The 24,364-nt window shown below is 44.6% G+C and overlaps 1 protein-coding gene across 2 annotated transcripts in view; it reads right to left on the bottom strand.

The window, feature by feature from the left end:
- Positions 1-24,364, bottom strand: part of CSMD1 (CUB and Sushi multiple domains 1) — a 1,871,666-nt gene that overhangs the window by 132,803 nt on the left and 1,714,499 nt on the right. For both annotated transcript variants that reach the window (XM_072763911.1, XM_072763912.1), the window contains exons 42-47: positions 23,159-23,347; positions 13,760-13,937; positions 11,839-11,984; positions 11,234-11,314; positions 10,064-10,177; positions 2,931-3,119 (exon numbers count right to left, since the gene is read on the bottom strand). In XM_072763911.1, the coding sequence (XP_072620012.1) occupies positions 2,931-3,119; positions 10,064-10,177; positions 11,234-11,314; positions 11,839-11,984; positions 13,760-13,937; positions 23,159-23,347 (897 nt within the window). The remainder of the gene's footprint in view (positions 1-2,930; positions 3,120-10,063; positions 10,178-11,233; positions 11,315-11,838; positions 11,985-13,759; positions 13,938-23,158; positions 23,348-24,364) is intronic.

Below are 24,364 nucleotides of genomic sequence, written 5' to 3'. Positions count from 1 at the left end.
CTGGGCATCAGCTACAACAGCCTCCACTGGAGAACTCAGCGCTACCTCCTAGTCTGACATCTGGGTGGCTTTTCTATATCATGCAGGTCACTCTCAGGGAGCACATTATGGGTGGGAGAATGTGGTCCTCACTGCCAGATGTTATCAGGGTACGAGACTAGCATTGAGAGTTGTAGGTAGGATTTTTATTCATGCAAAGGGACCAGGAAACCACAACTTCACTTTTTGTGTAACACCAATGAGAGTGGTTCAAATTATTAAAAAAAAAAAAAATGTCTGTCCTGGCCAGAATTGTGGTCCTGCAAATGCATATGTTATAGGTCAGTATCTCCGAGTGTGACTATACCTGGAGGTGAGGTCTTTAAATAGGTCATTAAAGTCAGCTGAGGACCCTGGAATGAACCCTAATCTAGTAGGCCTGGAGACCTGCACAGAGAAGAGATCAGGACACGGACACACACCGAGGGGCGGAGGGGACATGAGGACAGACGGTACCCACACGCCAGGGAGAGGGGCCTAGGAGAAACCAGCCCTGCCCACACTTGCGTCCTGGACTTCCTGCCTCCAGGACTGGGAGGAAACACGTTTCTGCTGCCTCAGCCCCTCCGTGTTGTCACTTTGGGATGGTAACCCTAGTCAACAAATTCAAAAAACTAGTACATTGGGGATGAACCAGGCGATGTTGAGTTTTGCTGGAGCAAAGTAGGATCAGATAAGATGCTACTTCCCAGTTTCCTGGAAGATGTCCCATAAAAGGACGACCATATTTTATGATTAAAGAAGACTAATGTGTTTTGTGTGCTGGTTTTCCGTTGTGTCTAAAGAGATACTATCTATTCTAAAATAAAATACCAGTCGGAAATTAACCTGCATTTATGAAGTTTTACGATATCACTTCTCGTGACAGTACTCAAGAGGAAAGCTTCAGGTGTTCTTAATCCAGCAACTAATTATTCATCACTCTCCATCTGTTCTCTTTGCATAACATGTAAACAGCTTGGAGTCCAAGGACTCCAAGGACTTTGAAAATACACATCCAGCTCAGCACGTGTACAATACAGAGCCACTACGGAGCCTCTGCCCCAGCATGGACACTATTAAGCATTTTACAAGTGAACGCCACAATCTTTATGTCGACACCTTTCTCAGTTGAGTTCTATTATGTATGTATGTATGTATGTATGTATGTATGTATTTAAATTGAGGAATATCCACTTCTGGAGCTTCAGACAGAAATATACTCCTGGGATAATAAAGTCTAAAAGCAATATTTTCAACGCGTTTTTTTTTTTTAACCAACTCATTAGCTGTAAAGAACCACTATCTTACAGAACAGAGAAAGGTGCAATAAACATGATGATGCAAGAAAAATGCTAACACTTGATAAAATATTCATATAAAACTCTGCCCGTTAATTTTATAGACAAATCTTTGAGACTAGAACAAAGCTAACCATGGATCTCTGGTAATTTTAACAGCATCTGCTTTGATATTTCTCTCTGTTATCTGCTTTGTGGTTTGTAATGGGTGTGATCCACCCATATTTTGGGGGGATCAAACAAGCACTTAGGAAAAAATACTGGTAATGACTGCTCCTGCAATTGGAAGCAGAAAAAACACTGTAATCTAAATTCCAATTCAACTATGGTCAAACAAGGGAACGTGGACAGATTTAAAATAATTATGTAAATATATTTCATTACGTACAGCGTGATAGGAATATGTATACACACATGCACATTCCTGCAAGCGGGCTCCTCACCTACTTTATTCTTGTATGTCACCTAATTGACCTCAGAACTGAGTTTACCTGGTTTCTCATTGACGTAAGAATTCCATTTTTGTGCCTGGCTAATAAATTATGTCTTTCCATCCTAAAGACCACAGAAGAAGTCTTCAGTAGCCCATGCTTGTTTAACATACACTTAAAAAAACACTCTGAAAATGAAAATACTGCTGTTTCTACATATGTAAGTGTGAATTTATTTCCAATTTACTAGCTCATGATCTTAGGAAATACATGAACTGATTCATGCGGTGTCTACCCATATGAACAACTTGACTATTAGGATTCTTCAAGGAAGTAGAGGGCATAGACACACACACACAGAATCAATTACAGTATTTTTTTTTTCTTAGCTGATTGTTATTTTACTGAACCCAGTGATGAGTCCATCAAAACATGCAAAAGCCTAGTTATTATGTACGGCCATAATTGTATCTTGGTCTAATTTTCGGGGCTATTATAATGCTTCTATACAAAGAAAAATATTACCATCATCTCCATTTCAAATTGATAATTCAGCCACATGCTACTTTTAAGAATGTCATTCTTATATTAATAAATTCATTAGAAATGTGTAAAAATGTGTAAGACTAGAGCTGAAAATAGTATTAACATTGGGTAACTGCATTGTATTTTTTTTTTAAATCAGACATTAAAGAATCCTGTAGCATTTATCATTTATAAATCTCTGGGAGCCACTATTTTTATATAGTTCTAGCAAAATAATTGTTTAAATTGCTTAAAGTACCTTTAGTTCTCTTAAGTTTCCTAAAATATCTTCTAAATCAATAGAATACTTAGAAAGAGAGAAAGGAAGAGCTGGATGAGGTCATCTATTGTAAATCCCCACATGAAAGAATTAAATAATGCTTCAAGTAAATTCAGGACATTTTCAGAGTGCATCACTGGTATATTAATCGCTTAAAAGTCGAAACATTAACAAAAGTATGTTCACGTTCCACAGACTCTTGAGATGGCACAAGTGCAGGAATAATTCATGTTCTGTTTGGGGGAGATAAAATTTAACTCAAGAGTATTTGAAAATCCTTGTGTAACAAAAACGTCATGATGGTGTTTTTATCACACTATGTAAAGGTCATTGGTAGGTTAAAAAAAAAAAAAAGAAGAAGAAGAAGAAACTTACCATCAAATACTTCCAGGGCGTCAAACTGCTTTTCACTTTGGAATGTATCCACAAAGATGGTGATGTTATAGTTTGGTTCCACTCTAATACTCCATGAGCATGTCTGGGAGTTAAAATAGTTGCCTGGGTAACCTGGACTGAGGATGACTCCAGAAGACTCTGTCCGGACTTCATTTGCAGGGCATTGTGCTAATGAGAAAAATACCGGGAAAAGTTTTCCTTAACAAAATGAATCCGATTTCAATAGGAGAGTTTCTATTCCTGTTTCTATTCCTATTTTTAAGCCAATGATGGTGGTGGGGGACCAATCCTAATGAGCTATGGCCAAATTTAATACAGGGCACAAACAGAGCAGGAGAACAACAGTCAATAATAACGAGTAACATTTTAATACCATCTTATGATTTAAACAAGAATTATATACACACACACGTGTGTGTGTGTGTGTGTGTGTGTGTGTATAATACATATGTCAATATAAGGATCATTAGGTAGATACAAAGACACATAGATAGATCCCATTTACCTCTAAGGAAATGTAGGGTCAAAGAGACTATGCCACTGACACAAGCGTGGGGTAGCCAAGTGTGATAAAGGCGCCAAATTGAAAAGAAACATGGAACCTGAAAGTTTCCTCTATCTGGAAAAAGGTGGTGAAGCAAGTGTGTTGCTTCACACACTTGCTTCACCCGCTGATGACCCTCTGTGTGTGAAGGGGGGACGTGCTGAGAGAGGAGTGATTACCATGTACCTTTCACTCTAGGAACTTTCTATGACTTTATTGCGCAGACACCTTGACTTGGAGCAGGTGCATTATGGATTTGATCCTAGGATCTCATGTTTTCCCAATTCAGCTACCAAGTAAGACTTCACCTTCTCAATGTAATATTACAAAAACATTGCGCAACTGCATACAGTAATAGATAAACTGTATTTATTTTTTGCCTTTGATTATGCTTTTAATTGTATTTAGGATAGTTATTTTTGAACACTGGATGTTTAAAAATTGTTTGGGACCGTGATAAGAGATGAGTCAGAGACCTGGGCTGAAAGCCATATTGGATCTCTGGGTTGATACAAGGTCAAGTAACAGTAGTGATTTCTAAAGGATCAATTTATTATAATGAATTGTTTGTCAGTTTAGCATTACAAATGAATCATTAAGACAGAGTAGGGGGGACACCTGGGGGGGTCAGCAGTAGAGCATCTGCCTTTGGCTCAGGGTGAGTCCCACATCGGGCTTCCTGCATGGAGCCTGCTTCTCCCTCTGCTTGTGTCTCTGTCTCTCTCTGTGTCTCTCATGAATAAATATATAAATAAAATCTTTAAAAAAAAAGACAGTGCAGTGGGCACACTGACACACTTTTTTTCCCTCCTGCTTTCCTATTTTCTTTACTTAAGGCTTTCAAAATAAAACTGATCCACATAGGTATGAACACACAAAGGAAAATCACCAGTCTCCTAATTAGTAGTTTATTTCATTGATAATTTATCTTCCAGAAACAGTTTATTTATACAACTATCAAGAAAAAAATATATAATATATTGATAATGATTCAAAGGTAAACACAGATATAGCAAAACTATTCATAAAATTTTAAGGTTAAATGATCAGCTTTTCCTTCATGAAAAGGAGCTTTTGTTAGAGGAAATTGTGCCTTATTGGTTGAAGTATCTCCTTTTAACTAATGACATTAAATTTACATTTATTAAATGCAACTAGTTAAATAACTTTATATTGATTAATTAAATTTATATTCTTACTACATATATTTTGATATAATTTCCCAAACAGATGGGCAAAATTTATGCAATACATTCTAATTTAAGTAACTGTCTTATTAAAAGGCAATTTTGCCGTTTTTTTCTTTCATTTATCTTGGTGTTCTTATTCAGATGTACCTTAACATTTAGAAAATGTTTATGCATAAGATCACCAAAGATGAATCATTTCACAGAGTCCTTTTAATAAAGAAATATTTTAGGTAGATTTTTAAGAATATTTACAATGTTAATTAAAGGTAAGTTATATATAAAAATAATAATTCAAGACAGTCAGCCTAAAGCAATTTAGTTTAGAAAGTAATTTCCTCTGTGATGGTGCTAAGATCACCCTGTAAAATATACTATGCCCTTTAAAAAATGAACATTTTGGCATTTTCTAAGAGAACACAATATAAAAAATAGATTTTCTATCTGGAGGCATTCGTGAGGGCCTGGGGTTGGAGATTCTCCACGGACCTGCTTTGACTTCGCAGTGAGAGTCAGAGCGTTCCTCTGCTCCGATGAGACCGGAGAGCAATAAAGCTACTTGTCGGGTCATAATTAGATAGACACATGTAAATGCTTTCCTTCGGGCTGAAGCAGTACAGGGGCCAAAGGTGTTTCAAGGCCTGGGATGGTCTGACCCCGCGCGTTCCTCCTCCTGAATAAAGGTGCCGCTACCCCCGCACAGTTCATCCTGCTGTTATTACACATGGGAAGCCTTTAGCCCAAACCGCCTCCTTCTGATTTCATCACCACCACTATAGTTATTAGGCAACACTGGAACTTGGTGTCATCCAGAAACAGGAAACTGTCTGCTAAGTGGCTGGAAGCCACCTGGAGAGCGGACAGGGTTTGAGAGCTGTGAGTGGTGAAAAATCACAAGCACAATCTTAAGCACAGTTATTTTTATTCCCTCCATTTTCCTCAATGTGCTGCTTCTGATGCTTAGAGAAGATTCAATGAAAATATGTGACATTCTTTGTTTCCTTTTGCTTATAACACTTAATATTTTTTCCAGACCTATTCATCGTTTTAAAATGCACTTGGGTATGTCTCCCTGGGAGTGAGCGTGTTTTTGATTCCTTTGTTTCTCTTGCTCCTTCCTAGGTGCCTACTCCTTCCTGTCCCTTGCTGCAAACCTGTTGCCAGGAGCAACGCCCACCCACAGTGGGAAACGTTCAGAGACTGCAGGCTTTCCACGGGCCCAGCCCGGCTGTGCGTTTCTCCATCAGCACTCACAGTGTAAACACACCCCATCTCCGCGGGGGACACTTGCTACCTCCCAGTATGGGGAGCATCTGTGTGAGGTTCCCATCAGACACCTTGGAAGGAAAGGGCCTCTCTGAGACATTCACCTGAGTTCTGAATCACCACACCTCTGCATGAGTTATTCCCTTAGCTTATTTTTGAAGAAACATTAAATGTGAGGCTTAAAACCAAAGTGCGTTATTCAATGCAGCTCGCGGGGCTTTGGCAGAAGCAGTGCAGTCAAAAATTAGTTCATATTAATAATTAAAATGAATTCTTATAAGCATCCATAGGTCCCAGAGAATTGGGAAAGAGAACTCTATGAACAAGTGGGAAAGCCGTCACCTGAAGCTCTTGAGGTGGGTATTATGGTCACGCCTGAGCTTTCCATGAAATGCTCATTATCTGAAGGGCACTGGTTGTCTCCAGTGTTCACTGACAACATATGTTTCCATGTTTTAGGTTGAATATTTTAAAAACCAATGATGGATCTGCACTGTCCACAGGCTGAAGCTACCTGATACTGGAGACCTTGTTACTTTTTAAGATGTATTTATTTATTTGAGAGCAAGGGAGGGAGCTTGAGAGAGCATGAGCAGAGTATGGGGAGTGGCAGGGGAGAGAGAATCTTAGGCAGACTCGCCACTGAGCACAGACCCCACGTAGGGCTCAATCCCAAGACCTGAAATCATGACCTGAGATGAAACCAAGAGTCAGATGATTAATCAATGGGGCCTTCCAGGTGCCCCTGAAGACCTTTGAAAGTTGGCCCACTTTTTAGGTTTCCATCCACTTAATGAGTCTTCCCCAAACACACCCTAAGAGCAGAGTGGTCGGAGTCATCTCGTCTTCCCTGGGCACTCCACACGCCCTTTCTTGTCAAAGAACTTTGTCACTGCTTCTCTTTACTTTTTGAAGTGCTCTTCTTTCCTTAACACGAGGAAAGTCACTTCTGGGACATTCTTCTAGCATAAAATATACTTGGCCTCTGTCCTGCGTTCCTGGCAGAGGTTCTAAAACATTTGGGATCTCCTGCATATTGAAAGTATTTTTGTCCTGAGGAGCCCCCTTGAATTACACCTGAGTTTACCTAATAAGGTGACTCAGGGTGGGGCCCTCGGTAGCCCCACTCAGGATGGGGCTGGTCACCAGAAAGCCCCAGTGATGAGTGGGCTGGAAATTCCTGCCCCACTCACAGACCTCTGGTGAAGCAGTGGGTTTGAGAGGGAGAGGGGGTGAGATTAGCTTGATGAACATTCTTACAGCCCAATTCCAGGGAGCAGAAGCTCCATTGCTGAGACCCCTTCCAGGCCCTGAACCCTGCACCTCTTCATCTGACTGCTCATTAGTACCCTTCATACAATAAAGGATACAGAATACAATTCTAACCACCAAGGATATAACTGGTAAATGTAAATCAATGTTCCCATAGGTTATGTGAGCCATTATTAAGTAGGATAAAACCCAAAGAAGCGATTGTGAGGACTTCTTATCTATAGCAGGTCAGTCAGGAGCACAGGTGACAACCTGGATTTGTGACTGGCCTCTCAAAGGGGGAGCTGTCTTTTAGGACTGAGCCCTTAACCTGTGGGGGCCGGACACTGTGTCCACATAGAGAGTGTCAGAATTGATTTCAACCGTAGGGCACTCAGCCAGTGTTCAGAGAGGAGGAGAGAATCACTTGGTGGTGCTGGAAAATATTCCAGACCCTCACTCTGTGTTTTCTAAGATGAGCATCCAACGAGGTATTATTTATCTGCATAGGATGCTAACTTTCAAGGAATGATTTGCTCCCACTCTTCCTAAGGAACAATCAATCACCCTAAGAGTGGTCATAATTTTCAAAGAAGACCCTAGTAGGACTCATAACTCACACAATTTCCCACCAATAATTTATTGGGGGGATTGTACACTCCTTCCCCTTGAGCCCAACCAAATAATAGAAAGACTGTCATTAAATGCTTATGTGATAAGAGACATCCGAGCCCCCATTTTCTTTTTTAAAATAATGTATTTAGGGAATGGCAGCTAAGATAACTCTCGGCTTGTTTTAAACATATTTACTCGTGAATTGAAAGAGAAGCAAACTGCGTTATCCTTTGTAGTAATTGCTCCGCGTGCAGTAGGACGTGGGAGCCTCTGGCCTGAGGACAGAGAATGTGTCTTGTTAGCAGAGTCTTCCTTGAACCATGTGTGAGGCCGAGTGATTTAGAGAACGGTGCTCAGGTTGTGCTGATTTACTCTGTTCCTGGACTGTCGTGAATTAATTTCATTTAAATAAAAACGACGTTAATCTTGAGGATAGCCAACATAATGAAGTATTTTTCTCCTTTCTGGAGTAGCATGTTAAATGAATATGTAAGCCTTTCCCCACTCAGCAGCTAAGGCCTCCTTACTTGAAGTAATTGATGTGGAGAAACATAAAGACTGTTGGTTGAAATGAAAATGTGCCCCAAATATGTGAAGGTTTACCCCCATTAATTTGTATCTAAAATGGAAAAGGATGAACATTTCATAACCCCTTGCACCTTGAGAAAAAAAAAAAAATCCACCGTAGGTGGGTGTTGCTGATGTAACATGGTCCCGACCCACTGATTACTTTCTAAGAAAGTAATGGCTCCATCTCCAGACTCAGCACCACGTGCGGTGCCTCAAGTTGAAGTGAGGCAGGTGTGAGGCAGAGTGTCCGTGACCCCACAACTACGTGGGTCCTATGAGCGGGTAAAGCAGACAGCGGGCCAAAGAGGGCGAGCTCCCGAGAGGACGGTCTTTGCCTGCACCCACCGGCTCTCCCCAGGGGTATGATTTGAAAGCAGTTTTTCTTAGAATTAGGCTGAGTTATTATGGTTATTTAAAACCACTTCTTTCCTGATTTCCTTCAGATGTTGAAAATTGTCTCCCTCTCCCTGGATGACTAGGGTTCCGTCTCATTCAAAATGAGAAAGCACAAAGGAAGTGCACATTCTAAAATAATCAATCCCCGGGTGCCAGCACTTGTAAAATCAATACTAGTGTAATACAAAGAAAGTTGCCTCTTACTAGGGCAGATAATTAACATTACAAAACACTAAGGATAATTCATTTAATAGTCTCTGCATCTTTACCAAAATCCCATAAATAAGGCAAATTAACCATCCTCCTTACAGACTGGAGCCCAAGGGATTAATGATTTATCTGTGGTCACTTGCTGGGAATCTAGAGTCACTGGGTCTTCTCTTCCTAAATTTTGAGCCCTTTTAGGGGCTTCGTTATCCCTAATGAATGATAATATTTAAATTCCTTGAAAATGCAAAGGTTCCATTCTTTAAATGAATTGAATGTTTATTGTGATTTTGAAGTCACAAAATAAAAACTATTCTAATTTGTAAGACTTTTTGATTGGCCAAACCATGACACATGTGACTTACATAGAGCCATTTTAACTTATTTATATTTTTTTCCTACCAATACTACTTGAGAGTGGAGCATTTCAAATATTTTTAAGTGATCTCATTATACTCCAATCAGTGGACTCAATAGATTCAAATCTTCTGCTATTTTATGATTTCTGTTATTCTAATGCTCTATTTATTTTAAAGATAAGTGAATATATGGAATGTGTGTTATCTTCTTGTATGCAACATATATGCATTTCAATGTTTAATAATTTTACAGGAAAATAGTAAACTAGATAATTTTATGCATATTAATGTATTTAGAGGGAATCATAGTGATACCTGTGATTTGCCTTGAAGTTCATTAAAAGTAACAATTAATGGATGATAGAAAGATAACAGACACATAACAAAGGATGTCTCTAGTTCATTAACGGTGGAACCTATGTAGTAGGTAGTCAGATTTTTATTTCTAGATTATTTCAACTTTGCCTTATGTTTGAAATTTTTCTGACAAACTTGGGGGGAAAAAAAAGACCTTTTCTATGATATGCTTTTGATTTGTCTTTAAAGATAGCTAAAAGAGAAAGGTGATTAGATAGTTGTGTTCGCAGGTAGCTTTAGTGGCAAGGAGGTCATAACACAGTGACTGAGGCCGGAGCCATCCAAGAAAAGCCTAGACCCACAAGAGCCATCCGGTTTCCCATGCTGAACGAGTCCGTGTGCAGACCAGGTGGTGCGTACCTTCACAGGTGGGGAGGGAGCCTTCGAACTGCAGCTGGGCGCTGAGCTTGCAGGTCAGCGTGTCTGTCCCAGACAACGTGAACCCGGGGTGGCACTGGTACTTCACAAAATCCCCTGCAAGAGTCAAACCCAACATGCCTGGGAATTAGTATGTTTCCATGACACACACAGCGTGTGAACCTTTTAAACATATAGATGGAGACTTAATGAATCGAGTCAGTGAACAGAGGTAGTCCTCTTTAGCCTGTCCAATCAAAAGGTGCCATTTTCACTTCTTCGGTTATAAAAATGCTGTCCTGACTAATATCAGCAGAGGCTGCACCGAGGGCTTTTTCACAGACTGGTGTGTCTACGTTCGCACCCCTTCCCACCATGATTACGATTGAAACAAAAAAAAAGAAAGTGAACTGGGGTTGCTTGGGATTCAAGGATGGAGAGAAGAATGGCTTTAATGCATCCAGAGAGGGCTAACCCGTGACCTTGGCCTAATTAGCACCATGTTCCCATTAACTGAGCCATTATGAGTAGAGCAGAAATTGGATCACGTGGTTTGTTTTGACCAGTGGTCTGAAACATGGGGTGAGAACAGGGTGTTGGATTCGTAGCCGAGACAGAGAAATCCTGGGTCACAGCAATTAGACCACAAGCATATGCCACGGCTGGTTTCCTAATGTGACCTGATGATTATTTAATGAAATACGCCATTAATATAGGATGATGAAGCACAATTTCTAAATATTATCATTAAATATACTCACCAATTACATCCCAGTTTCAATGAAAGGTCAAAGTTAGACTCATCGTTATCTAAGCTACAAATGATGAAGCCCTTCTAGGGCATGAACATGCTTTTCTAACTGAACACAAATAACTAAGTCTGTCACTGGAAACTTTATTTAGAAGAAAAAACACAAACTAGTGAATGCGGGTGGGGATGTGTTCCAAAGGACAAAAGCAAGACTCAAATGGCAAAAAGGAGGTGAGGGAAGAAAAACACATTTATTTGATACATGACCTCTACGTCGGACTCCCCAGCAATGCTCTGGGATATTTCCGACAAATACTCATCTACTCATCTGAGTAACTACTGTGTTGAGGGGTGGGTGTGTTAAAAAAAAAAAAGAAAAAAGATGGGGCAAGCTGGTGATATTGTAACAAAGAACTCATTACCTATTTCAAAATCCTCATCCTCAGTAAGCATTTCTGCCTGTGGAACTGCCGGGGGAGGTTGGCATTTCTTGAGCTGAAATGCTAAATGGTTTATGGGAAAAACAAAAACAAAAAAAAACGCAATTACATTTGCTGAATAAACAAATTTATTACCAAAGAGAAAAAAAAAGAAAAGAAAAGAAAAGAAAGCCCCCCTCTCCTGTTGTTTCAATGCCCCGGTGTGCTGCAGGATCTACGTCTGCTTTGGGACGTTCTCTAGCTAACAGGACTATCTCACGCTGAAGCACACATGAAGCCAAAGGGGTTTGACCTCGTTTCGGGATTCTGGAAGGGAAACAGTTCCCCCACAGCCTGGTGCCAGGTCCATGCTGGCATTCGATGGGCCCCCCGCCCCTCATCCTGAGGGCACCCACAGGGGTGGGCCCCCCGAGATGGAAGGGACTGCTGGCCTTTTCTCCAAATGATTGATTTTCAAAATCAGGTAGGCTCGAGCAGGGGTCCAGGGAACCTGGAAGCTCGGCCGGGCCAGAAGTCACGTCCACACCGCCGGCTGCGAAGCCCGAGGTAGCGTGCCCACTTAGCGCGTGGGGTGAAAACGCACTGACCGTGGAAATTGAGGACGAAGAAACCTCCGTTGGAGAAGTCGCTGTGGAACTTGAGCAGGACCTGGTTGGTGGAGCTGTACGCCGTCTCCAGGGCCGTGTTGCCGCTGAAGACGCCCAGCTGAGGGGAATTCTGGTCGGGCCCGTCCCTAGGAAGGCAGGGGACCTTGAGGGCACAGCCCCTCCTCTTTCCACAGGTGGCCTTCTCCAGGCCCGAGCGGACGCGCGGACGGCAGGTGTGCACCTGGCCCTGCACCCCGGCCACGGGCGGGTTACCGGACGCCGCGGCCCCCCAAAGCCAGGGAGGCCTGCACACGCACTCAGCAGACTGCTGTGCTTTGCACAAAGTGAGTAAAGTACGAGTCACGCGTGGACACTGCGTGGACACGTGGTGATGCCTAATGTGCCGAGCCTGGCCGGATGCCACGGTGTCTGTCTTGCCCGTGTCGTGGCACCCCACAGGTGGCCCTGCTCATCATGAAGAGCCCGCTGCAGCCGCCGGCCCCAAGGTTGGGCCGCCCCAGGCCCGGGACCTCGCCCTGCCGCACTTCCGAAGGGACTGTCCCCACCCGGGGCCCTGCCCAGGCCATCCTGCTGCCCTCGGGAGGGGTACCAGCTGCTCAGGGGTACGGGCTGCGGGCCCATGGACGCGAGACCCCAGCTCACTAACTGTCCCAGTGGGTAGCAGGACAAAGCCTCCCTGGGGTAGGCTGACTCACCAGGGAAGGGACACCTCGAGGGCAAGAGCCACTTCCGGAGGGGGGTGAGGCCTGCAAGCGCTGCAGCCCCCATGGCCCGCGGGGACCCTGTGGACATGGCTGTGCCTCCGTGGCCCCCGCATGGGCAGCGCCCCCACAGTCCCAGGTCAGCCGCTCTTCCCGCCCGGCCCAGGCATCAGTAAAGCCATCAGTCTGCACCGAAGGCGGCTGAGAGTTGTCTTGGTCGTGGGCTCTGGGCCGTCCCCAGCTCAGCTCGCCCAGGTTCCCAAACGGCATCCCGGGTCCCTTTAGTACCTCCAATCCCCTTCACCCCCGGTGCCGTCTGGCATGAGCGACAGGCCCCCACCTCCCGCAAGGTGCTTCTCACAGAGCAGGCCCCCTTTCCAATCCCTAGGGCGCCCCAGGGCCTCCAGAACTGAGCCCGGCCTCCTCCCAGGCCTGCTCCTGACCCCACAGGACCCACAGCTCAGGTCACCCTGGTCCCTGGCTTCCTGGGTCTTCCAGCCTCCAGGACGACCCCCAGAACCCCGCACACCCCACACACCTCATGCCCCATCAGTCCAGTGCAGCCCGTCCTGCCCCCCAGCCTGCCTCAAGCTCCTCACCGCCCACACAGCTCCAATGGGCAGCCCCAGTCCCCGCCCCCCCCCACAGCACCACAGGTGCCTGCCACCCAATCCCAGGGTCCCCGTGAGCTCTCACTTCCCAAAGCGGAGAGGAGAGGGCCGTTGCCACCGACGTGGAGCTGTAGCCAAGGGCCACACGGGGACCTGCCCAAGGCCACGGGGCTCCCAGGAGCAGAAACAGAACCCCCATCCCCAGCCCGCTTGTGCCCCACACGCCACGTTTGTGGAGGCTGAGGGGCGGAGGGCTGTGCGGGATTCCCTCCTCCACATTCCTAGGGGCACTGAACTCTCATCGTGCAAGGGATCCTAACACACCTTCCTTTTGGAAAAACCACATCGAAAAACGTAAAGTGAGATTATCTTGGAATAACCTATAACCAGAGTCCTCCTGAATTTATCGACCATGTTACAGGACATCTATGCTCTCCGTCACTGGATGCGGTCGGTAAATCTCATTTCCGATATCCACCCCAAAATGCTCATTTCTTAATATGTCGTGTGACACAAGAGCCCGAGGAAGGGGCGGCGGGAAACGCCTGTCCCCATGACGCATGGGCCTATGGGCAGAGGCGCTCCTACCAGACAGCGATGTAGTCGTTGACCGCCTCCGTCTGCAGCAAGGTGAAGTTGATGTAGACGCCGTGGCCAGGAGGGACCGTGATAAGCCAGACGCAGTCCTTCAGGATCGGGTACTCATCTGGAAACCCGGGCGAATAAATAGTACCATTCTGGGATGTGACGTTATATCCGCAAGGAGCTGAGAAGGAAGCAAGGCAGTGAAGCCCTACGCAGCCAGCTTTAGGAAGCACACGGCTAAAGAACATTTCTAAGTCTCTAAAGTCCCTAAAAAAGTTTTTTTTTAATCTTCAAATTTAGATTTATTAAGACATTCAGCTCTGTCTGTCAGTCTACATCCAAATTTGCTACTAAAAATAAAATAAAGTCACATCCCCCATTAGGAATATCGAGTCTGAAAAACACTTTTTTTGAGCCAAGCCTATTGTATAAATGACTAGTTTCTTTTCATATCAAAATTCCCACAAAATATTACATTCCCTCCTCCCCAGTTCTACCTGTTGACATGATGAATGTAAAACTTTAAATGTGACACATCCTTGTCAAAGAAAAGGTGCAAAGTCTATTAACAGCTTTAAAAGTGGGATTTGCAGAGTGTGATCATACAGGTATGTACCCATTCCCTAAGTGCAGAGATTGCCATGATTCAACACTGTTTTGATTCAGTTGCAAGAATTTAACATTACACAAAAAAATACACTCAAGGCCTTTATCAGTGCCCCAAAGCCCTTCCCACTTGGTCTACTACCCTATGTGGACAAAATCTTCCTTAGAAGAAATAATTGTGAATTATTTCTCAGTAACCACTTGGTCAAAGTAATGCCCCAACGTCTTAAATTCTTAGAAGAATCACACTTCTAAACTAAGCTATCTAAGTTCCACTTAATGCGTTCTCCAAATACCTCGGGATAAAGTCATTCCCATATAATTAAGAAAAAAAAAAAAAAAGGCCATCACTTAATCACTCCGTTATTTTCTGCGACCGAGCTGATAATCCATTGTGCTATGTGATACGAGGGATTACGGGGAAATTACCCATAAATATATAATGGAAAATTTTTTTGTTGTTTTTGTTTTAGGTGAGATTTCCAAGACCCATTTCAACAGCCTAAAAGAGCGGCATCCAAGTCCACTTGCCTAAGACAAAAATATTATCAATCCCTGGCAGGCATCTGCCTGCAGAAATGAGACCAGGTCAGGTGAGTGGGGTTTTACTGAAGCACTTCCACGTCTCACCAGCGTCCAACGCTGCACAGATTCACGATCCCTAACCCGCCCGGTTTATTTCACTTAATGACCTGGTGTTGCCCGTTACCATGGCAATTACTCTGTCTTCTCTACGGACAAAGGAAGTTGACCCTACGTTAGCAGAACAACCGGAGCTGCAGTGTCACGTTCAGAGGGCGGGTCAGTACGTCAAAGTCATAAGTGACCGGGCTTTTTAATCAACCCAAATCCGATGGATGTGGTCTCGGACGCCAGATGCCGGAGTCTTCTGAGGCTTTCAAAGACGCGTCCTGGAGGGTGTCGGGTGTGGGTCCAGGGAACATGGCCAAAGTGTGTTGTCGCAAAGAGAAACCGACACTTTGGTGCCAAATGATGTGTGACGGCAGGCCGTGGGCAGCCCAGGGACCGGGCGATGCAGGGTAAACCAGGCTGCATCCGGCACGAGCTTTGCACGAATCCCCTGGGAGAAGGGGCCGTGGAGAACGTCCCACAAGTTCTATGGGTGAGCATCCATCAGTGAGGTGTGGGGCCGGCAGAACCTGGCTTGTTAACCAGCCACGCAGAGCATGGGGACACCCACGGGCTGTCGCCGTCACAGTGGGCTACCCGGCGGCCCCGGAGCTGTGGGATCTCCTCCTCCCACCCCGCTGCCACGGGGAGCAGAGCTCTTCCAAACTCGACTGAGACGTGACCTTCACCCTAAAGGCGTCTCGTCTGTCCGTCGCCATGTGGCCGTAGCCGCCGCCAGCTCTTGGCCAGCACTAGACGGTCGGCGGCCACAGGTCACGGATGGCGTTCCCTGGCACGGGGCCACCCACAACCCACTCTCATGAGGCCTCCATGCCTTGCTCAGGTCACCCTAAAGTAGAAACCGCAAATAACAGATGAGCTGACAATGAGTAGGACGGTCGCCACTGGATAGTTTAGCCCTGCGTGTCCTGAAGTGGGCGGCGGGCCGGCCTTACGCGCACCTGAGGTCGTTCGCTGGGAACCGACTTGTAACCTGCCATCGCCCTGACTCCCTGCACTTTGACTTTCCAGGTTGGAGCTTGTAGCCGTGCGACCCCATTGTGTATCAGGGAGCACCCTTCCAAGCAGTGACGACACGCAACAGAACAAGCAAGAAGGACTGAGTCCATCTCTTCGAGAGCAAAAGAAACCGCACAGGGATTTCTGCGGGAGGACACCTCGCGGGCTTCTGAGGTTCTCTATGTCACTTGCGGTAGGACCCCGGGCAAGCCAGGGATCCAAGCCGGGGTCTGCGCATGACACCCAGGTCACAGGTCCACCACTCACTGATCCAAGGAGTCTTCGATGAGAGTCTATCACGTCCCGGGATGTGCAGGGTTAGAGCAAGACACCCAGCCGGGGACGTGGAGCACAGGGGCGCCGGCAGGGGACCCAGCAAAAGGCTACATGGAGTCAACTGCTGTGGACACGATGAGGGAACAAATGAACAGTGCTCGTCACGCAAGCTAATACGACCCCATTAGTGCACAACGTGTGCAACCGCCCTTCGCCACCCTGACCTGTCACCCCAGGGAAGGCTTTGCCCTCACTGCAGTGGCCCCACAGGCACCGTTAGATTTCCTGGTCGGGGGGCCTGTCCCTGGATGAGTGCGGACACAGCAGATGTGCTGTGACTCAGCATGCCCTGGGTCCGGCCGCTCAGTGTCTCCTGGGGTGAGGCTAAGCACACCCCGAGGGGCAGATCAATTGGGAAGCCGCTGTGGAGAGCAACCTGGGACTGGATCCCCTACTGGCTTCCACTGCCTGTGTCCTGGTCGCCGGTCATGGCAGGACGGGGAGGCCACCGGCTGGCCAGGGGACGGCACACCGCGCACCCCAAGGCCCCTCACAGTGGGGCATGCTAGGGCGTCAGGCTGTCCTCTGGGCCAGGGTGGGGAGCCATGCACTAGGCTGCAGGGATTCACACCAAGAGGTACCCAACCTGTCTTGCCGTCTGACCTCCGGATAAGGCCCCAGGATAGAAGATGGGACGAGCCTTTGTCACTCTGGGCAAGACGCTCTCAACCCTCCTCGAGCTTGCCAACAACAGGACTAGGAAAGCACTCAAGGGTGGTGCTGGTTGCCAGGGGAACCCAGCAAGTAATTGGAGGACTGGAAATTTCAGGCTGTGCCCTAACCTCCCGGGGGCTGGAGGACCCGGAGCTCAGTGTCATCAAGGGCCCGTCATGTCCCATGATGGAGACACCAGGAAAACCTCATGGGACAGGGTCGGGAGATGCCTCTTGCTGCACACATGGGAGCTGGGAGGACGGTGGGTGGGACGGTGATGACCCTGCGCCCACCCTAGCGCCCCTGCCCGCCAGGCTCCTGCACCCGCTGATCGCAGGCATCCTCTGCATGCACTGCTGCCTCGAGGTCACGTGCTTCCCTGGGTCCCAGGAGTGGCTCCAGCACGCGCACCCAGAAGGCAACGGGGTCGTGCACACTTACGGCCAGTGCCCGAGATGCCCGAGGGTCCGCAGGTTCCCCTGGGGGGCACCAGCTGTCCTCAGGGACACGAGTCACAGCGCGGTCCACGGCTGGCCCTGCAGTAGGCTCCCCGGCGGCCTGTTGCGGGGATGGGGGGCGGTGAGAGTTGTACGAAGCCTCTGCACACGGTCGTCCTGCCACGACCGCTGTGACCCCGAGGAGGGCGCGCAGCCTGAAGTGAATGATGGAGGAGAAGTGCTCAGGCCTTTCAGCAGGTGTCGCAGCCCAGGACCAGACACCGGGCCCCCATCAGGTGCGGAGCTGGGGCAGCTGCGCTGAGCTTGGAGGGTGTCTGCAGGCCCCGTCTGCACTGAAGGCCTCCTGGAGGCAGCGTCCACCCACATCCTCACTGGGTGTCCGCTCCACCCTGAACCACTGCCCAGGGTCACTGGGGGCTCTTCTCTCTGTTGTTTGAGAACCTGAGGCTTTGGGGTGGCTCACAGGGATAGGGACGGTGTATCTCAGTCCCCGGCTCCCACGAGGCCAGAGCCAGGAGACGAGGAGGATGAGCGGGTGGGCCTGGCGGACCGCAGCTGGGCAGGGGGCAGCATCACCGCACTGTGTCTGGGGGCTAGGCTCGGGGAAGCCCACGGCCCGAGACGCGTGTTCACTGCTCTTTCCTCCACTTCAACAAGTGCAGAGTGCGCTTCTCTGAACGGACACGGATGGAAGGAGCTTATCAAGCGAGTCCAATCAGAAATTCAGTCTTAAAAACCCTGAACAGCCACTAGGACAGTCACAGGCCATTTAGAGATGGTTGTCTCTGGGATTCCATTAAGGCTTCTGCGTGACCTTTAGTACGAGGACGAAGAAAAAGCTCACGACATTAAACAGCAGATACCTGCATTTGGCATGAATATTTATGAACTTTTAAACTCTTGACTATTTCTGCAGCCAGGAGCTGCACACCTCATCTCTCTGAATGTGTGCAGCACCACAGGTATTTCTGATCTACATTTTTTTTCCCCTTTCACTTACTTTGGTTTCCTTATGATGGTTTTGAGATAGACGTAGTGCACTCTAGCTTAGGAATTGTTTGATAATGGAAATATTTAGAATAACATTTATAACCCAATATAAAATATAACCCAAGTATTATATTTATATATAAATATAATATAAATATTACATATAACATATTACATATTATAATATATATTACAAATATTTATAATATATCACTGATTGTGTGCAGCACACAGGTATTTCTGATCTACATTTTTTTTCCCTTTCACTTACTTTGGTTTCCTTATGATGGTTTTGAGATAGACGTAGTGCCCCCTAGCTTAGGAATTGTTTGATAATGGAAATATTTAGAATAAAATGTATAACCCAAACCTTATATTTGTATACATATCACATATAACATATCACATGTTATAATATATATTACAAATGTTTATAATATATCAGTAAAAAGAGATAGTTGTATTCTTTATGATTTCCTTTTTTCTATGAACTATAGGAAGAGATTATTTTCTGTGTCCATCAGTCAACTTGGTAAACCTTAATTTTAAAAATTACTTATATAATAACATATTCTTCGACTGCTTGGGTTTCTCACATCAATTATTCAATCAAATAGTGTTCTTTTTTTTAAATTTTTATTTATTTATGAGAGAGAGAGAGAGAGAGAGAGAGAGGCAGAGACACAGGCAGAGGGAGAAGCAGGCTCCATGCACCGGGAGCCCGACGTGGGACTCAATCCCGGGTCTCCAGGATCGTGCCCTGGGCCAAAGGCAGGCGCCAAACCGCTGCGCCACCCAGGGATCCCTCAAATAGTGTTCTGATTACAATATCTGTCAATCTAAACGAGGTTGCTAACACGCTAATTGCCACACATTACGTTATCCTAATAATTCTCTCTGTGACACAGTTCCCCACTGTACCTACTGCCGCATTTTGTGTCGAGGAACATTAGGACAGTGCTTAACTTAAAAAAAAAAAAAAAAACTTAAAAGTATATCTATATAAATCTTTCAGATTAAGGTGACAAAATGTCTAAAATTTTTAAACTGTATTTGTAAGTAGAAATGCATATTTAATTATCAAATTACATATCGTAAACTGATGTCTTTTTAATTGTATTTTATTTATTTTACCGATTATAACCCTTTTTTTAACTGACACTTCTGTATGTTACTAGCAAAAATAATGTCTTGAATTTCTCAAGTCACCTTGAGACATATTTTCTCTTTTGATATCATATTTTTAGTCCAGAGGAATTTAGAATACACTAATTTTACATAATAAATCCTTATGCAATAAACATATTAATATTGTCAGCATGTACATATAACTTGGTTTGATATATGCTTGGAAGGACTGATGCCTTAAGATTTATAATTCTTGGGCAGCCCGGGTTGCTCAGTGGTTTAGCACCTGCCTTCAGCCCAGGGTGTGACCCCGGGGTCCTGGGATCGAGTCCCACGTCGGGCTCCCTGCATGGAGCCTGCTTCTCCCTCTGCCTGTGTCTCTGTCTCTCTTTCTTTCTCTCTCTCTGTTTCTCATGAATAAATAAATTTTTAAAAACTTTAAAAAATAAGATTTATAATTCTTGAATCTTAATTGTCTGAATTGCTCAATTTTTACTAAGGATGCCAGAAGTTGTTCAAAGTATCTATGTTCTCTTTCATTTCCCCCCAAAACATCTATGATCTATTCCAAGATTCCTCTGAAGTATGCAGTGTTGGACCTTTGAAGATTGTTTTTCAGGACATTTGTCCTACACACTAAGAATAAATCTGAACTGAAAAACCATGCAGGATTAGTAAAATACATTTCAGGTGAGCATCCTGCATAATAAGCAGAGTTTGCTGATGTCCTGTGAGGGCCTTAACCATAGTCTAAGTGGACACTAATAGACATCCTAACAGCCCACCATTATCAGGAAATATATATATATATATATATATATATATATATATATATATACTATTCATAAAGATTTATATATATAAAGGAAACTATTCAACTATTATATATATAAATTCAACTATTATATATATATATATATATATATATATAAAGGATATACATATAGATAGATAGATAGATAGATAGATAGATAGATAGATAGATAGATATATCTTCTTGGAAATACAACCTTTCACAGATAAAATAACTTTTGTTATACAGTAAATATTATTTTGAGTTTAAGCCAATATGGAGAGGCCATGAAACACACTTTGGATGGTGCCTAGAAAATATATTTTATGATATAATTTTATGTGAATCTCATGTTGTGGGTTTTTATTTTGTCTATAACATTAAAGAGATGAAACAGAGATAAAACGGTAACAAGATGTGTGTAGTAAAGAATTTGACCTTGCCTAGAGAGAGGTCTAGCCCTCTATTCTGGGAGGGAATTTAGGGCATTCCTGACAGGAGCATCTTTGTTTCATGTGGGGGCTGGCCATACCCAATAGTTGTAGGATGGAGCTGGCCATGCCAGAAAGACCAGCCACGGAGGTTCAGGTGGGACCTTTGGGTTATAGGATGGGAGTTGGTCTGGACGCCTACAGCAAGCACCAGCATCCATCCATCAATCTGTCATATGACCTAACAGAGCCCCAGCTAAAAACTCTGGCACTAAACCCAAAGAGCTTCCCAGGTTGGCAACATTCTGGGCTTATGGTCATCCATCAGTTCTGCAGAGTGATGCTTCCACCCTGCCCTCACTCAGGCATCTTTCCCCATGATTTTAACGTGTCCTTTCCTTGTTATAAACACAACCAGAGTAAGACAGCTTGGTGAGTTCTGAGACTCCCTTTAGGAATCCAGACTCAGCGTGGCTTGGGGGCCACTCTCATACTTTCATTTGATGTCTAGAGGCCGTTAGCTTCAGGTTGGCCACCTCTGGGTAGTACGATGTACCGCAACGTAATTATCAAAGGTGGCATCCCCTCTGAGATACACCACAAACAATATATTCTCTTATTTTCACAAGGTAATTCTAAGCCAGCAGTTATTTCTATTTTTGAAACCAGAGCTTGAAAAAGTGATGAAGCCTTTTTAAGTATTTAATTCTACTCTTTTAATATCAAGCCAGAAAGTCTCTCATGTGTCTATGAATTCAAAGAATTATGGTGAAGATACAAATAAGGGTTTAATCATGACGATTCAAAGTATTTTATATATGTAGATCTATGAATTTTTACATGGTGAGTAGTAAAAAAACGTTTTTTAAGTGTTTTAATAAAAAACACCATACATGCTACTACTATGCTTAGTCTTAATTTGTTTTTGAAGATTTTATTTCTTTATTCATGAGAGATCAGAGAGAGAGAGAGAGAGAGACAGAGACACAGGCAGAGGGAGAAGCAGGCTCCATGCAGGGAGCCCGATATGGGATTTGATCCCAAAACTCCAGGATCACACCCTGGGCTGAAGGCAGGTGCTAAACCACTGAGCCACCCGGGCTGCCCTATGCTTAGTCTTATAAAGTAATTTTTAAAATGCTGTTTTAGGTATTATTAAAATTTGCATTAGACTAAGGATTTTTTTTTAATTTTTTAAAAAATATTTCTTTTTCTTAAGGAATTTAAAAAATACAGCTGAAGGGTTTTTTTTTCATATTTTTTCACAATAATATAGAATGGTAAAACAATTTAAAAAGTCCATTGGTGTATTTGTGTTTTGCTTTGTTTTGTTTTTACTTTTTCAGAAGAAATTCAAACATACCTGGTTGCATTTCCCTTTTGCCACATGGGATATACGTGTTTAGCATTTCAAAGGACCGCAGAGTTGGCAATTTCATTATTTTTTCACTCAAAGGTACTATGTTTACAATGTCTGAATATTAGGCTTGTAGTGACTTTTCTGTTTCATACGCTGTCCTCATAGCATACTTGATCTATTAACTTCGACTTGATGTTACTTTCAGATTTCAAAACCATCAAACAAATCAGATAGTCATACAGAAGCTTCAGAGAAGTGATTCCTGCTCAGACTAGGGACATTTGATGAACCTGGATTCCCTCTGTCGACACCGCCTGTCCACCTGACTCCCTGTCCACCCGACTCCCGCGTCTCCTGAGAAACCCTGATCATCACACACCGTTGAATCGCACCACTGCATTATCTTCCTAGGGCGGCTTCTACACCCTGTCTTTGCTTACACCGTATTTTCTACCCTGGAGGCTCCATCTCTGAGCAGCGAAATACTATATGTGCCTCAAGGCCCACGACAAAAACAAAATCCGTTTTCTAAAATAAAAAAGCAACATATGATCGTGGTCAAAGTTTAGCAATAAAAAAAACCCCAAAAACATCGAGGGTACAATTAATAAGCATCCTTCCCTCCACTAATCCTGTAACCCAGTGCACTGTCATTTCAAATACGACGACTGTCATAAAGATTTATCTGGTCACTTCTCAAGCAGAGGCCATCCCTCTACACGCGACTCATCAAAACCCTCTGCCCGTGTGTGGTTTTGCATTTATCACTTGGTTTTCTTTGTCGTTGCCGTGAGGGCAAGACCTGTTTATTCGTCTTTTTAATTTGATGGTATATGAAATATTCCTGAAATACTAAGTAGAGTGAGTTTAACATAATTGATCCCCAATACGTATTTGCTGAATACGTTAACGGATTCTTTAACGTGTCCCTTTAATAATCGACGCACTATTATATACACACAAAAACTAAATTGTTGCCCAGGACGATTAACCTACCGTCACATCTTGGAAAGGGATAATTCCAGTTTCTGTTGATCCCATGCTGACAGGTAAGGACGGGGTGGCCGATTAAAATGTACCCAGGGTAACACTCGAAAGAGATGGATTGGCCCACACTGTAGTCCGAGTTGATCATATAACCGTTCTGGAACGGAGGCGGGTCCGGGCAGTTCTGCAGCTCATAGGCTGAAACATAATCGGGTGCACAGACAGGAAGGTAAGCGACTCTGGAATTGGGAGGACGATGGTCACATGCGGTTTCTTAAGGTGAAGCTTTTCGGTAAGTTTTAAGACAGATCTTCCCCAGGTTGCCACTTACCGTCCCGACTGAGTGAAACCATAATCAGTAGCAGTAACCGAATTATACCCACTCCCGCCTACTAAGGACTTCCCTGCGTGCTTTAGTAAAGCGCACACCGACACTAAATCTGACGGTGCCGACCTTGGAAAAAACAGTAGGTGGTGCGAAGTGACATTTTTATATTTATTCTCATTTTTTATTTTTTTGTGTGACTTTTTTTTAAAAGAAGTAAGACAAATGATAACAAAAATTGCCTCTAAAGAATGTCTGGCGATTGTGGGCCTAACTCCCTTTTAATTTAAATGAGAATCATACAGCCCTCCACCCTCAGCGTTACTGACTAGGAAGCATGCGGCTGTTGTTATGTTTTGATTTGTTAATTAATTGTTCCCGACAAAATTTACAAAGAATCTATTCCATTTTCTGTTTTTTCGAAAAAAAAAGCTCCTGTAGAAGCATTGTGCTAGCCACCACTGTCAGTGCAATCATTAATCAAATACAGTTCGTGCAATAAATAATACCTATTATGACGCTTACATTTTAAATACGATGGAGTCACTGCACAGTCGACACACACGGTGTCTCTGCAAGTTCCAAAATTGTGAGATGGATTTCAAATTCTAACAGCACGGTTAAACCCTCACTGCAGCTAGCAGATGAAAGAATCCTTAATTTCACTCCTTTCCCATTTCAGCATCCCTCGGCTTTACTTATTATATTTGCACCTGTGTGTCTCTGCACAAGGATCAGACACACAGCTACAGGCAATCGCACGCAAGCAGCAGAGATCAGAGGATGCGCCAGCGGGGACGTCCCTGAGCATCTTGAGACGCCTGCTGGCACTGCCCCCCCCCACGGCCCCTGCGGGAAGCTGCCCTCTGCCCGGGGAGCGCAGGGCGACG

The sequence above is a fragment of the Vulpes vulpes genome, chromosome 7 (genome assembly GCF_048418805.1).
Source record: "Vulpes vulpes isolate BD-2025 chromosome 7, VulVul3, whole genome shotgun sequence".
NCBI lineage: Eukaryota > Metazoa > Chordata > Mammalia > Carnivora > Canidae > Vulpes > Vulpes vulpes.
The sequence above is the reverse complement of the archived record's forward strand: the minus strand, read 5'-3'. Positions and strand labels throughout refer to the sequence as shown.